Below are 15,881 nucleotides of genomic sequence, written 5' to 3' on the forward strand. Positions count from 1 at the left end.
GGCTGTGTCTTGAGCCAATGCCCACAGGGATAACAAGTCAGTAGGCACATGGCTTGGCCTCTTGTCTCTTCCCTGGTGATGGAGCGAGGTGTCTAAGGTACAGAGAGACCTTGGAGCCACCATCTATAATCTATAAATCAGTGCCTATGGGGGTTTGCCTTGCCCATGTCCCAGACACCTAGAAAGACACCCCATCCTCAACACCACCATTTTTCTTGCTCACTAGGAAATGAGTATCAAATGCTCTTCCAAGAGACCCAGCTTCACTTCTTTGGGATAATAACTTTATTCATTCATTGGTGGTGCTGGGAATCAAACCCAGAGCTTTGCACATGATAGGCAAGTGCTCTGCCACTGGGATATACAACCCCAGCCCCAGATACTTTAATTTTGTCTTTTTCCCCAACCTACTAGGCAAACCAGAACTCCTGAAACTCAGTTCTTACTCCTCTGAGAAGCAAAGGACACTTAGAAGCTTCATTGTTCCTTTTTTCTCCAGTTTTATTGGGAGGTACAATTGACCCCAAAATAGGTACACAGTATGATAACTTGAGCATGGCATGCTAATGCTCACCTGCAGTCCAGACACTCAGGAGGCTGAAGTGGAAAGATCTCTTGAGCCCAGGAGTCAACATGCACACATCATAAGATGATTACTACAATTAATACTGCTCTCACCATGCAGTTACCATTTGTGTGTATGTGGGCAATGGACACAAGATCTACTCTGCAAATTTCTGCTAAACAGAAAAGTTGTCTTTTTCTTTTCTATGCTGGGAATTGCATGGATCAAACCCTAGCCTTGTACATAGTTGGCATGTTCCTCTAGACTGTGTCTTTAGCTGTTTTTTACTGTTGTACTGCAAAAAGCCGATCCGTTCTGGCTCCATAGATTCCTTCTTTGTGAGCTGATTTTCAAGCCAGCTCTGCAGTGAGCTGTGTGAACTTCCATGAGTCACAGACTTCTCTGGTTCCACTTATTGCCATCGTTCCTTCTGGTTGTAGTCATATCTTCTTTCCATCTACTCAATAGGTTTTCACCTGTGCCTTACTCTACCGAACAGTGAGGACCTGTGGGCAACTCTGCCCTGCAGCTGAAAGAGCCCTTATCCAACTGAGATCTGGAATCAAATCTTGCAGTTTCCTCCTGGCTCTAATCCAAGTTTGCATTTTTATGTCAGTATGTCCCTTTTTCTTTTCAGCAGGGCAGGGGAGTGTGGGAATTAAAACCAGGTCCTTGAGTGTGCTCTATCCCTCTATCCCCCATTCTATTTTTTTAATTTAGAAAACTTTACTAATTTCAGTAACTCAGGTGCCCAAATCTATAAGTGGTACTCTGGGAAAATAGAGCCTTAAATGCTTCCATTGTTAAAAAGGAAAGAAAGAAAACAGCTGATAGTCCATACCTATAATCCACCTACTCTGTGGGGCTGAGGCAGGGTTCTAAGTTCCAGGCCAGCCTGGGCATCTCAGATAGATCCTGTCTTAAAAATAAAAAAGTGTTGAAGAGGGCAGGGATTGTGGCAAAGTACTTGCCTAGCATGTGTGAGACACTGTGTTTGATTCTCAGCACTGCATATAAATAAAATAAAGGTCCCTCAATGACTTAAAAAAAAAAAAAAAACGTTTTGAGGGTATAGCTCAATGGTAGAGCATCCCTGGTTCAATTCTCAGTACCATCAAAAAAATAAAAATTTTGCTGAGGGCTGGGAATGTAGGCTCAGTGATAGAGCACTTGCCTAGCATGAATGAGGCCCCAGGTTCCATCCCTGTCATAAGGGGGAAGAAAATTATGCTGACTTCATTAATATTAAAAACTTTATGAAGATACTAAAAGATGAGAAACCAAATTCATTTATAAATATAGATGCAAGATTCTAAAATATTATCCGAATAGAATAGTGAATTTTAAAAATGTTACAACCAAATAGTTTATTCGAGGAGCACAGAATTGGTTTAACAGAGAATCAATGTAATTAATTATATTAACAAAGAAAAAATTTATATGATCATATCAACAGAGGCTGAAAGGAATTTCATTAAATTTCAGCAGCCATTCCTTAAAAAAAAAAAAAAAACTTTAATTGAAACATAAAGGACTGGTATTAGAATACCAATAAGTCGGTACTATCCTAAATAATTAAACACTAAGATAATTTCAATTAAAATGGAAATTAAACCACTGGTTAAAAAAAAAAAAAAAAAACTGCCATTTGGTGGGGGAAGGGGAGGCTTGCTAGGGATTGAACCCAGGTCCTTACACATGTTAAGCATGTGTGTTCTACCACTAAACTATATCACCATCCAAAGTTTTAAATTTAAAGAAAATAATAAATGCCCAGTAGTTGTTTAAAAAGCAGGAGGGGAATGCTGGGGTTGTGGCTCAGCAGTAGAGCACTTGCTAGCACATGCAAGGCCCTGGCTTCGATCCTCAGCACCACATATAAATAAATAAAATAAGGAGGTATTGTTTCCAACTACCACTAAAAACTATTTAAAAAAAAAAAAACAGGATAGGAGGCTGGGGATATAGCTCAGTTGGTAGTGTGCTTACATATGCATGCACAAGGCCCTGGGTTTAATCCCAGCACCACCAAAAAAAAAAAAAAAACAAAACAGAATGGGACTACGGTATGGCAGTGGAAGAGGGCTTGCCTAGCATGCAGGAAGTGCACACCTGATTCCCAGCACCAAACCAAAAAAAGGGGGGGGGGAAGGCCCTATATCCTTGACAGATATCAGAAAACATCTATAAAATTCCAGAAATCAGCCAGGTGCAGTGGTACACTCCTAGTCCCAGCTACTTGGGACACATTAAGACAGGAGGATTCCAGGTGTGAGCCCAGCCTGGGTTAAAAAAAAAAAAAAAAAAAAGGTCTGGAGATATAGCTCAGAGATAGAAGACTCTAGATTCAATCCCCAGTTCCTGGGGTGCAGGGTAGGAAGCCTCCTGTAATCAGATCACTATGTCTTGGCTTATGGATTGGTAGACAAGCCAGGGGAAGTAACGAGTCCAGATCACTGCATATAGGAACATCATTATATGATCAAAGTTGACATTTCAACTCAATGTGAATAAATTATAGTTGTTGTTTTCAAATAAAGTTAGCACAACTAGAAAAATAAAAATAATAGTGGGCTAGGTACAGTGGTCAATGCCTGTAATCCCAGAAGCTTCTGGAGGCTGAGGCAGAATTGCAAGTCCAAAACCAGCCGCGGAAACTTAGCAAGCCCCTAAACAACTTAGTGAGACTCTGTCGCTAAAATTAAAAAAAAAAAAAAAAAGCTGGAGGTGTGGTTAAGTGCCCCCGATTACCAAAAAAAAAAAAAAAGTCAGAGCACAGTGATTCACAACTATAATCCTCACAACTCTGGAGGCTGAAGCAGGAGGATCACAAGGTCCTCTTGGCAATTTAACAAGACTTTTCTCAACACACAAAAAAGGGACTGGGGGTGGGAGGCTGGGCGCCGTGACCCACTCCTATAATCCCAGTGGTTCAGGAGGCTGAGAAAGGAGGATCATGAGTTCAAAGTCAGCCTCAGCAATAGCAAGGCACTAAGCAACTCAATGAGACCCTGTCTCTAAATAAAAATACAAAACAGGGCTGGGAATGTGGCTCAGTGGTCGAATGCCCGAGTTCAATCCCCAGTACACCCCACAAAAAAAGGACTGGGGGTGTAGCACAGTGATAGAGCACCCCTAAGTTAAATCTCAGTCACTTAAGGGGAAAACCTATGTATGCATTAAAGTTGTTGTTCAAAGTAAATACTAAGACCAACTTGTTGTAAAAACAAGAAGCAAAAAACAAGCCCCACAAAGAAAATAAAAATTAGCTATCAACACATTCCCTCCCCCATAACCACAATAAACATTGTATATATCCATTCATCTTTTGTTTTATATGGACAACGTGTGTGTGTGTGTGTGTGTGTGTGTGTACATAAAATTAGGACCCTACAGTTCCTAATCTCTTGATTTTGAAATCTCTTTCTCCTGGTCAATTTTTCCCACCTGTCTCTAAACTTGTGGATACTCTTCTGTGCCAAACTACTCCATCCTTTTAAGCTCCAGTTTCAAGTTGCTTCCTCTAAGAAACCTTCCCTTCAAAGCCCCCAACAGAAAGTGTGGACCACTCTTAATTTTATCATTACCAATTCTGTGACCTTCCTTGAAGCACATCGGGGTCTACCATGTATGAAAGTTTCTCCCGTGCTCTTCACCTCTCCCATTAAACTAGGGAGCTCCTTTGGGACAGGGAGTCTCCCTCTTTCATAAGTATGTCCTATGGTGCCTAGAATGCATACAGTAGGCACTTTATAAGTCTCTCTGTACAAGAGAATGTAGGCTTCCTTCCCTCTTGAGTGATCTCAAGATAGTGTGTATTAAATTGGTTGAAGGCGAAGAGGGTGGATGCTTGGACACTGGAAGGAAAGAGTCAAAGCTGGGAGCAGCCATTTAAAACCGGCGTAACCCTTGGGATCACCCAAATCCACCCTCTACTCACCTCCCAGGGTGGTTCTAAATGATCAGAAAGGAAAAGCCTGCACACCGGGCTCCGTGTATGATATATATTTATATATATAATTGCTCTTATTTTATTGTACTTTATCCTCTTTTTACAGTAGATCTGACACAGGCATTAAATAACTGCAGAGACCATTGGGGGGGGGGGTGCAGGAAAACATGGGGACCCAAAAGGAAGAGAGAGATCCAGGGAAAGGAAAACTCCACTTGTGGGTGGAGTGCAGAGGCTGCAGCATTAATAAAGAAAAGGAAAGTTAGAGACGGTGGGGAAGAGAAGGGAAACCAGAGGAGAAGGAGTTAAAAATGCCTCTCTAACTAAGGAATACTCAGAGCAGGAGGCCCCTCATTTAACATTCTATGGGCATTATGGGTTTTTTTAAAAAGGCAAACGGGTCTGAAGGAGATGGAGCCAAGAAATTCAGAGCCTAGATTGAGGGGAGTATTTGAAACTTTCAGGCTGGCATGCAAAGGGAAGGGAAGGAGGGTTGTGGTCAGCCCATAACTTGTTAGGAAAAGCCAGAGAGAGGATGGTGGGGGCAGCTCTGGGCTCAGGGGAAGGAGGTGGACTAGTCCCCCCAGCCAGCTGACATTTCTAAGGTGGCCACTGGGGATGGAGCCAAGATGGCTGCCCCTCCCCCAGAGCTCCCTGGGAAATAGAACTTGAAGGATATTCTGGGAAGGCAAATGGGGGAAGGGAGCTATCGGTAAAAAACAAAGTAGATATTCAGCCTAGGTCAAGCGGGCTTCTCTGAGTAGTAGCTATTTGGATAACAGGAGGGACCAGAAGGAAGTGGAATCAGGGATCACTACAGAATTTTCTAGAGGAATCAACATGAACTCCTCTCTCAGTTCCTCATTTGCTGGCTCATGGAGTCACCATGAGATGAAGCAGGATGTGCCATGAAAGAGGGAAAAGGCCACAGAACCAACTTGTCCTTAATTACAAATGGCTGCCTTTTAGAGGAGGGAATAAGGATAGGCAGGAGGAGAGGAAAGACCTGCTGAGGAACCAGAAAAGTCAAAGCTACCAAGACAGCAACTGTAGAGATAGGAAATAAGGATGCAAGAGAGAAGGGTACAAGAGCTAGAGCTTAGGAATGGGAGAAGGGAGTACCAGGTTCATTTCTGTGAAGGAAAGGGCTGAAATGAGATGTGTGTGTGTGTGTGTGTGTGTGTGTGTGTAAGTAGGCATTTTCTATGCTCTCAGGGAATGAGGGCAGAAGTGGGAGCTCACAACTAACTCAGAACTAGAAAGACTCCTAACTTCTCTGTGGTCATCTTGGTAGTCAATCTATTTGTCTCTGACTGAGCTAAGTGTAGGTGGCTCAAAAGATGGTGGACAATGTGTATAGTCAGGGAATCACAGTGGACATCAGATTGGGTTGAAAAGTCAAGGAAAAGGGGGTGAGGCTCAGACAAGTCATAGCTCTGTTATAAAAAATACCTTTGGGGGTGAGGGAGGGATCAGGCAGGGTCAGGGACATTCCAGAAGCATCCACAGGAGAAGTGGGGGCGGGAGGAAGAGGGACCTCAGGTTTTGTTGATGCGGAGTTTGAAGGCCACACGGCCAGCAAACTTGTCTCGCTCATCATCTGTGGCGATGTTGGCAGCATTGATGCGGCATTCCACATTCACCTCCACGTTGGGGGTCACATTCAGGAATTTCACAGCCACCAGGGGCTGTGTGTAGTTCACCTGGGTCAGAAGAGGAAAGTTGCAGATCTAATCCTAGGACAGCTCAGCCTCCTTCCCCAAAACCCCATAGCATCCCTTCAAAGGAGCCATCATCCCAGGCTCCCATGGGACTTACATGGAACTTTTTGCCATAGTAGGGGAAGTACATGAGGTCAATGTGGCCATTGGCAGGGAACATGACAAAGTGACCAAGATTCTCAGCATCTTCATTTCGCTGTAGGGTGCAGGAAAGTAGGGAGTGAGCATGTTAGAAGTGGCAGACACCCAGAAGTTCACTAGATTTCTCTTTGTATTTCCTCACCCCAAATTATTCCTATCTTGAATCTGTTTCTCAAGTTGTGCATTTGTGTGTGGTGTGTCTGTATAACTATACAAGGGGATAGCCTGTCTCTCATCAAACGGGAAACTCCTGAAGGATGCTAATGACACCAAAACTTCCTACTCCACTACTGCCCCAAGTTCTTACCCCATCCTTGGGAATCGGTTTCTGGAGCAGAGCCAAGAGAGAACAAATAAACAATAAGGGTTCAGTAGGAAGAAAAGGAAAGGCTAATGGAGAAGGACAAGTTTCTGGAGAGGTTAGTGGGGACAACAGGGTTCCAAGGAGAACTTAATGGTGGTAGCAGACGGTTCTAACAGATTAGCAGCTACCAGATACCTAAAGGGAACTCAGATGGGAGGGAGAGCAGGAGAAATGGACAATCTGGAAATAAAGGAGAAGATAGAAAGCTTAGGAGGAGAAGCCAGAGGCCAAGGCATTGATGAAGGAGGGGATGGGTCTATCCTCAGGAGACCTAGGTTCTGCATCCTAGAGAGAAGCTAGAGGAGTTGAGAATCCCTTAGAGTTAAAGCCACACTGGAGCCCACTCTTACCCCCTTGTCCCTGTAGTGTTGGGGCCTCTGGGAGCAAAAAAATGGTAATAGAAGGATAAATTACTCGGAAACCAGGAAGGACAAACAGGTGGACGGATGGATAAGGTCCACAAACTCACCTTCCCAGCACAAGTAACATTCATGCTCTGGTTTGCACCTGCATAGAAGTTGATCACCTGGAGTGAGAAAGGAGGATGGTGAGAGTTGGAGGAAGTCACCTTACAGGCATCCAACTTTAGAGCTTAGCCTCTAAAAACCCCACCTCTCTTGTCCTTTTAGCTATTCAAACAACAAAAAAATCTCTCTAGGGCTGGGGTTGTGGCTCAGTGGTAGAGCACTTGCCTAGCACGTGTGTGGCATTGGGTTCGATCCTCAGCACCACATAAAAATAAATAAAATAAAGGTGTCCATCTACAACTAAAAAATAAAAAATAAAAATCTCTCTGATTTCCATTAACCCCAATGAAAGGATGCAACAGTCAACAGGTGGTGGCCCCAGCTCCCTCCTCCAATTTCCCTGGGGACCAAGGCCATGGGTACCCGGTTCATCTTGATGAAGACACAGGGCTGCCCAGTGCTGTAACCATAGTGGGTAGGGTCCCCGATGCCAGAGCAGTTGCCCAGCTGGGTCCGGTTGAATTGGCAGGCACGTTTCGGGTAGTTGAGGACCCCATTATCTGGCTGTTCGTAATAGTGCCCAGGGCGGCAGACATCATTCTTTTGGGCTTGGATGGAGTCGTTGTAAGCTAAGGAGTGGGAGGGAGAGAGTCACAGGCCTAATGTTCTACTTCCAGGGTCCCCAATCCCCTGCCCAAGGTTATATACTGGCACATAGCCAGCCACACACTCACGCTCCAAGAACTTGTTGAGCTTCTGAACGTGCTGATCCCAACTTTCAGTGTCACTGATGTTGACAATGACATCAAGGTTCTCAGTCTTGGGGCGAATCATCAAGCCTATAACCAACACGAGCAGGAAGAGGAGTATATAAAAGATGAGAGGCCACACAGAGGAAAGAAAACATGGGGAACCCCAGGATGAAGGAGGGGATAGAGATCTGAGATGGTCTTCCTGTGAGTTTCTCCCAACCCCCAGATCACATCACTTCCAGCTGCATGATATAGGAAGGAAGGCAGATTTCAAGAATTTCCCAGCACATGGTGATTGGGTCATCAGAACCAGTCTCCTGAAAAGAACTGTGAGTTCCTTTTGAAGGTTTGGGGGCACAATGGCTGTTAGAGTGGCTGGTTGGGGGAACCTCATCACTCACCCGGTGTGGCCAGTCGATCCTGGTACTTGGGTGTATGGTCAGAGACAGTCTGCAGCATCACCCACATGGTAAGGGTGAACATGGCCGTAAGGAAGCCATAGAAGACAAGGTAGAAGAGGAGGATGAAGGCTAGAACGAAGAAGGAAATAGCAGATTCTAAGTCTCCCATCATGATCTCACCTAGCCCCATTTACCATTTTTCCCACTCACATGTTCTGCCCTGAGTTGGGCTGCTGAGCCACAGGATGTCTTCGAGCCTACCCCGCGGTGCCAAATGAAACAAACTGGAAAAAGGCAGTGTGTCCAGCTTCCAGCCATGACTCCAAGCCTACTGCTGGTCCTAGGGCACAGTGAAGCCTGACCTTGCAGAGGCCACAATAAACCCTAACTTTCATTGCTGTGATAACCACAAGAACAGGCCACTGTCATTTTGCCCCTAATTACACTTCCAACTTCTCAATCATGCAGGGTTCTGAAAAGGAACATTTTTTTTTTTTTACCACTATTTTGGTACACATGCTCAAAGCTGTCTAGTGCAATGACTTTTAAAGCTGGCACTGGCCACTATTCACAGCTAAACTCTCACCACCCTGCAGAGCCTGGACCCTCAGGCTCAAAGAGCAAAATCTTTCTTTTGGCACACCACAGCATCCAAATCTTCAAAGCAGCTCCTGAAATAAAGGGCCTAACACTCTGGCTCAGCTACAAAGTGTCGGGGACAGCTGTCAGATCTTCAGCAGACACCCCACCCTCAACTCACACATGGAACTCTGGACAGAGACTGGGAGAAAATCTGGAATTCCCCTCAGTCTTCCCTTGACTCCATCTCTCTGTCTCTGCTCTCTCACAGCCTCGTATAAGGACGTGTTGATCCCACCACCCTTCCACCTCAGAAGACACTTCCTCTGTGAAGTCCTCAGATTGTCCCAGGATTCAAAGATCCCTCACATCTCAGGGGCTGGGCCTCAAGCTCCCTGAAGGCAAAGATTGCATTAGATTCTCCTCATGGGCCAGTAAAGCCCTAGATAGGTGGTCTGATGAGGACAGTGTCCAATCAGAATGGATAAATTGTAAATTGTCACAGAATCCCTTGTGCTTGGACTCCCCAGCTTGACAATCCTTTTTAGAAGAATTTCACCTTCCATCTGCACCTGTGCCTATCACCAGACCCCTGACCTCATCAGGGTTCCTCCACATCCCCTGAGTCTTGCCATGGTAAGGGTGGGGAAGGTTCCCCAGGCCATTGGAGTTCCACAGACACCAGGACTGATGATGTATCCATTTCACCAGTGACCACTCCTCCCTCCACCATTGACATTTGAGCAGAATATACAGCCCTTAGTGTCGCCCCTTCCCCAGCAGCATCCTATCCACAAAGCAGCCAGGAAGGCTCCAAACACCCAGTAGTGGGATATAGACAAACAACTTCCGCTGTGAAGAACCCTCCTACACCCCCCTCCCAGACCCGCCCCCTCATGAATGTTCCCAGGGTCCAGGGGTTGGGCTCCAGCTAAAAATAGACGGGGTTGGCTAGCTGAAGAGAGCTGGAGGGAGGGAAGGGGCACTCTTTGGAGGTTGGGGGTTGACGGTGTACTGTGACAAGCCCAGAGCAGGAGCTCCGCGGCGCGGACACGCGCGCAGAGCTCGCGACCCCCCGCCCGAGGGGGCTCCGCAGGGGGCGGGAAAGCAGCAGTGACCTACTTTCTCCGCCTCCGCAGCGGCCAGCCGGGAAGATTAGACCGGTGATTCGGCCCCCTCCCAGTTCTGAGCCCGGCAGGGGGGCCGGACGCCTGGGACCCGGCAGGGGAGCTGGGGCCTCGCTGGCGGGACCCTGTACCCTCGAGGCGTCGCCCCGCTACCTCCCCCAGACCCCTCGTACCCCAGCTGGTCCCAGTGCGGCCCATGAACTGGTGCGTCCTCGGATTCCACACGAACTCCTTCCACTCCTCAACCACCTGCCCGCAGCTCTTCTTCTCTTTCTGGATGACCATCTTGGCCGCGCGGGGAGAGTCCTGAGGCGGGGCCGGGGGCTGCAGAGAAGCGGGGGTGATGCGCGCCGAAACCCTTCACGCACTGGAACGAGCGGGAAGCGAAGGCGGAGGGAGCGAGGGAGACCCCCCCTCAGATATGCAGCTGCTGTAAATTCCGGGGTGCACGGCCACGCGCTGCGGGGTGCTAGCAGCCCGGCGGAGGTGCACCGATCTTAGGCCCCCCGACTGCGATGAAAAGGGGGGCTGTCAGAGCAGGGGAGGATGACAAGGGGAAGGGGTGCGAATGCAGTTTCACCCCGCAAACCGTCTAGAAGCAAAACGAAAAGGGATGCAAGAACAGACGGCTACAAAACCCGAACGAAACGCAGAAAAAAGCGGGGCGCAAGGAGGCAGGGAAAGGTGGGGGAGGGGGCTGCCCCGAAATCCGAGATGCAAAAAGGCTGTGGAACGCGGCAGGTGGCGGTTCAAAGCTCCTCCGCCAAGCGGAGACCGCCGCACCACTGGTGGCCCAGCCGTGGGGGGTGGGGCGGGGACGCGCAGTTGAGGGACAGACTGGGATGGGGGGTCCCCCAGGCGGAGGCTCCGCTCCTCAGCAGTGCGGGGGCCCCCAGTCGCTGCGCGCGGTCTTTATACTCTGCGACTCCGAGGGTACCCGCCCTTTCCCACCCCCAGAAGCCCCGCCTCCTCGACGCTAGCCCGGGCGACCTCATACATATGCAAATATGGAGAGGGATTGGGACTGCCCCCTGCCGCCTCTTTGGGAGTAGGCGGTCTCTTCCCTACCCCCACGCTTGGACTGGAACGGAGTAGGGAAAAGGAATACAACTCGTGTCTGGATGGAGTGGAGGGAAAAATAACCCCAAAGCGACTCATAGGTGGAGAGGGGCTCCGCAGGGAGTTAGAAGGAGACCAAGATAGTGATGCTGCGGAAGACTCCAGGACACAGGGCAGAATGTGAGAGGAATATAGGGAAAGAGTAAGAGATCAAGAAAAATCAGAGTGAAGAGATCAACCAAGACGCTGGACCAGTTGGGATGTAAGCTAGACTAAGCCACACAGAAATGGATAGAAGCCATCATAGTACACTTCTTCCTCCAGTCTCACAGTCTATTGTCCATTCCACCTGATTACGTGCATATGGCCTTTTCCATCTTTCCCAAAGCTTTCCCAGTCCTAGCATTAACCTGAGACCCCAACCCTACAGTCAGGTCTCTCTCCCGTTAGCATCCCCCACCCCATGTCTGATCTCTCCTCACTTGCTTATTTGGATCAGCAAACATTTATTAAGCACCTACTAGAACCAAAGTGCTGCTCTTAGCCCTGGAGAGGCCAAGAATTTTTAGACTGACGTTGCAGCTTTCACAGGACTAGAGAGGCCCTTTCCAGTAGGAAAGACCTCTAAATACCACACCAGAATCATTATCTCAAGGCCAGGGTATGGCTCAATGGTAGGGCACTGAAGTTACATGTGTGAAGCCCTGGATTTTTTCCCTACATAGCAGAATGCTTATCTCTGTTTTTTTTTCCCCCCTCATCTTTCTTCAAATATGTCACTTGTGGGGAGGTTTTCTTTTCTTTTCAACTCTCTAAATTCTTGACTCTGGTCCTCACTGTCTCACATCTTGACTTGTCAAACTCACTCCATTTAGTCCAGGCCACCTACCTGTTGGAAGACCTGCTCAGCTGCACAAGCATGAGCTCAGAATTGCTTGGTTTAATGTTCCACTGTTGCCAACTTGAAATTCTTAAGTTTTGGCTTTGAACTTGTGCTTTGTAAGTAAGGTCCCAGGGGATATTGGAATATTCATATGAGCAAAGGAGATAATATTACACCCAGTCCATTTGAGATGCTCTATGAACATGGAATAATAATTATTCCTAATTATTCCTAAGAGGAGTGGGAGTTGAACCAGACTCAAAGTATGTACAAGGCAAGTGTGTTTTATCTATAACTAAATAAGTGAGGGTGGGAGTTGACAGCCAAGAGACCCACTTCCCATTAGAAGCAGAACTTATTTGAACACAGAAAGATAATGATGGATTCCAGGAGACATTGGTGATCTGGTGATCAAAGCATCAAATCATAGCCTTTCTTTTTTTTTTTTATACCTTTATTTATTTATTTTTATGTGGTGCTGAGGATCAAATGCAGGACCTCACATATGCTAGGCAAGCACTCTACCACTGAGCCACAACCCCAACCCAAGTCATATCCTTTCTTAATCATATTATGCCCCTATATTGGCCACTTGGGCTGGCAGTAATGACATCAAAGGAAAAGGAGAGCTAGGCAACCCATAGTTCCTTTTGTTTTCAGTCCTTCCTTATTTAGCAAGAAGTTGAAGGTAGAAAAATGTTAATTTTCAAAATTTACACATCAAATAGGCAAAGAAAAAACACCATGATAAGTCACTGTGGAAGAAAGAAAAATATTTTGCCTTGGTTCTTCTAACAGTACTGGGACTTTCTTCCCGCTTTTTAAGCATAGGGCTTCATATTTTCTTTTCCTTTCTTTCTTTTTCTTTTTTTTTTTTTTTAATTCACCAGTACAAAAACCCAGGGGTGCTTACACCACATTCACATACCCTGAGACCCCAGTCCTATTGCTAGGTCTGCTTAAGGTGTCTGCCTAAGTCACATCCCCAAATCCCCAACTCTCCCTGTTTTTTTGTGTGTATTTTTTTGTTTGTTTTGTTTTGTTTTGTTTTTGTTTTTGTTTTTTTAATGACAGGGTCTTTCTAAGTTGCTTAGGGTTTTGCTAAATTGCTAAGGCCGGCTTGGAACTTGCCATCCTACTGTCTCAGTTTCCTGAATCACTAGGATTACAGGTGTGTATCTCCATTCTTCCTGGCCACATTTTCATTTTGAACTGTGTTCTGCAAATTGTTCTTCAATTTATTCTGCAGCTGATTCTGGATTAATTTTCTCAAAATACAGTTTTAATTAGGCCACTCCTGATTCTTCAGTCTAACATGGAGGGTGCTCCACAATCTATACCCAGCTTGGGACCCTAACCTCCATTTTCACTCATCCCCAACTAGTCCTCTACTGGAGCTGAATTGGCCCCTCCCTGAACAGACTGTCTTACCCCCAACTTCACACCTTTATCCATTTATTTCCTCATCCTAGAAGACTGCCAGCCATTATGAGGCCACTCCCAGCCCCTGACCATTCATTCATTCTATGCATATCTAATGAGCATTTGCCTAGAGTCAACATTATTCTGGTCCCTGTGTTCCTGACAGCCCCTTCCTGTAAACAATAAAAGTAAGCAAACAAAACAATGTAAATATTATGCAACATAATAAAACATGGTGATAATAAAACAGGTATCAGATAAATAAAGCAGGAACCAGAGGGCTGGAGATATAACTCAGTGATAGAGTGCTTGCCTACCATGCATGAAGGCCTGGGTTCAATCCCCAATTCTGAAAAAAAAAAAAAAAAAAAAAAAAAAGGTACCAGAAGGCACCTGGTTGGTCAGATATATCCTTATGAGGATGTAACTTTTTTTTTTTTTTTTGGTACTTGGAATTGAACCCAGGGGTGCTTAACCACTGAGCAACATCCCCAGTCCTTTTTATTTATGTTTTTTGGGGGACAGGGGCTACTGGGTATTAAACTCAGGGACACTCAATCACTGAGCCATATCCTCAGCCCTATTTTGTAATTTACTTAGAAACAGGTTGGGGCTGGGGATGTGGCTCAAGGGGTAACGCACTTGTCTGGCATGTGCGGGGGCGCTGGGTTCGATCCTCAGCACCACATAAAATAAAATAAAGATGTTGTGTCCACCGAAAACTGAAAAATAAATATTTTTAAAAATTCTCTTTTAGAAACAGGTTCTCACTGAGTTGCTTAGTGCCTCTCTGTTGCTGGGGCTGGTTTTGAACCATGATCCTCCTGCCGTAGCCTCCTGAGCTGGGATTACAGGTGTGCACCACCAACCCAGATCCCCAGCCCTTTTTAATATTTTATTTTATTTTTAAAATTTTATTTATCTTAGTTGTTGATGGACCTTTGTGTTTTATTTATATGTGGTGCTGAGAATTGAACCCAGTGCCTCACACATTGGAGGCAAGAGCTCTACCACTGAGCCACAACCACAACCCCTTAACATCTTGAGACAGGTATTTGCTAAGTTGCTCAGGGCCTCACTAAGATGCTGCAGCTGGCTTTGAACTCAGGATCTTCCTGCCTCAGCCTTCTGAGCCACTGGAATTACAGGCATGCACCACCACACTGGCAAGGAGGCAACTTTTAATGTGAGTCCTAAATGACCTAAAGGTGCCGTGTGGAATAGGGTAACAAATTTCCAGAAAAAAAGAGGGAAGTCCAAGTGCAAAAGCTGGCTTTAATGAAGGAAGTCAAGATTGATGCAGCAAGAGGTAGGCAGGGGCCAAACTCTATGGGTTTTTGTAGGCCAAATGGGACAGTTTGGATTTTAATCAAAATATCATGGAAGTAGGGCTCAGGTTGTAGCTCAGTGGTACAGCACTTGCCTAGCATGTGGGAGGCCCTAGGTTCCATACCCTGTATCTCCAAAAGAAAAAAAAAAAAGTAAATTTATTTATTTATTTGGTACCAGGGATCGAACCCAGGTGTGCTTAACCACTGAACAACATACCCAGCTCAAAAAAGGTGAATTTAAAAGCCAGGTGCAGTGGCACTTGCCTGAAATCCCAGTGACTCAGGAAGCTGAGGCAGGAGGAACACAAATTCAAGGCCAGCCTGGGCAGTTTAATGAGACCAAAATAAAAAACTAAAAGGGATTGGGAATATAGCTCAGTTGGTAGAGTGCTTACCTCACAGCACAAGGCCCTGAGTTTAATCACCAGCACCACAAAGAAAAAAATAATAAAATAAAATATAAAAGGCTATGGGGATATAGCTCAGTGGCAAAGCACCCTTGGGTTCAATTACTGGTACCACAAACAAAACAAAACAAATATCATGGAAATAGTTCTAGGGTTTTAGGACTTTAAGCTGTGGAGTGACACAATTGAATTTAATGAAAGTTCTAAGCATGGTTATATGAGCCTCTAGTTCAGCTATTTGGGAAAATGAGACAGGAGGATTACTTGGGCCCAAGAGTTCAAAGGAAGCCTGGGTAACATAGCAAGATTCCATCTGGGGTGGGGGAGAAAGTGATCACCTTGGTGGCTGTCTTGTGGAGATTGGGTTGGGTCATGGGAAGCAAAGAGACCAGTTAGGAGGGCTTTTCAGTGAGCAGTCCAAGTGCAGTGTAGCTAGCTTAAAACAGAGTAGCAGGTTGGCAGATGGGTTTAGGATCTATTTTGGAAGTAGAGAGGAATGACCAATGACAATGGGAGAAAGATAGGTATCATCAGCTGCACACATCTGTAATACCAGTTACCCAGGAGACTAAGATAGGAGGATTGCAAGTTCGAGACTAGCCTGAGCAACTTTGCAAAATCCTGTCTGAAAATAAAAAAGACAAAAAGGACTGGGGATATAGCTGAGTGGAAATGTGTCCCTATATTCAATTTCCTGTACTAAAAAAAAA

The 15,881-nt window shown here is 45.9% G+C and overlaps 1 protein-coding gene across 1 annotated transcript; it reads right to left on the bottom strand.

Moving 5' to 3' along the window:
• Positions 1–4,557: 4,557 nt before the first annotated feature.
• Positions 4,558–10,962, bottom strand: Atp1b2 (ATPase Na+/K+ transporting subunit beta 2). Its single transcript, XM_026390595.2, has 7 exons — positions 10,243–10,962; positions 8,364–8,492; positions 7,945–8,049; positions 7,634–7,839; positions 7,213–7,269; positions 6,336–6,434; positions 4,558–6,220 (listed from the first exon to the last, which is right to left on the bottom strand). Exons 1-7 carry the CDS (start codon positions 10,352–10,354, stop codon positions 6,056–6,058), a joined length of 873 nt encoding a protein of 290 aa, XP_026246380.1. The 5' UTR covers positions 10,355–10,962; the 3' UTR covers positions 4,558–6,055.
• Positions 10,963–15,881: the final 4,919 nt, after the last annotated feature.

Source organism: Urocitellus parryii, chromosome 7 (assembly GCF_045843805.1).
Source record: "Urocitellus parryii isolate mUroPar1 chromosome 7, mUroPar1.hap1, whole genome shotgun sequence".
In the NCBI taxonomy this organism is placed as follows: Eukaryota; Metazoa; Chordata; class Mammalia; order Rodentia; family Sciuridae; genus Urocitellus; species Urocitellus parryii.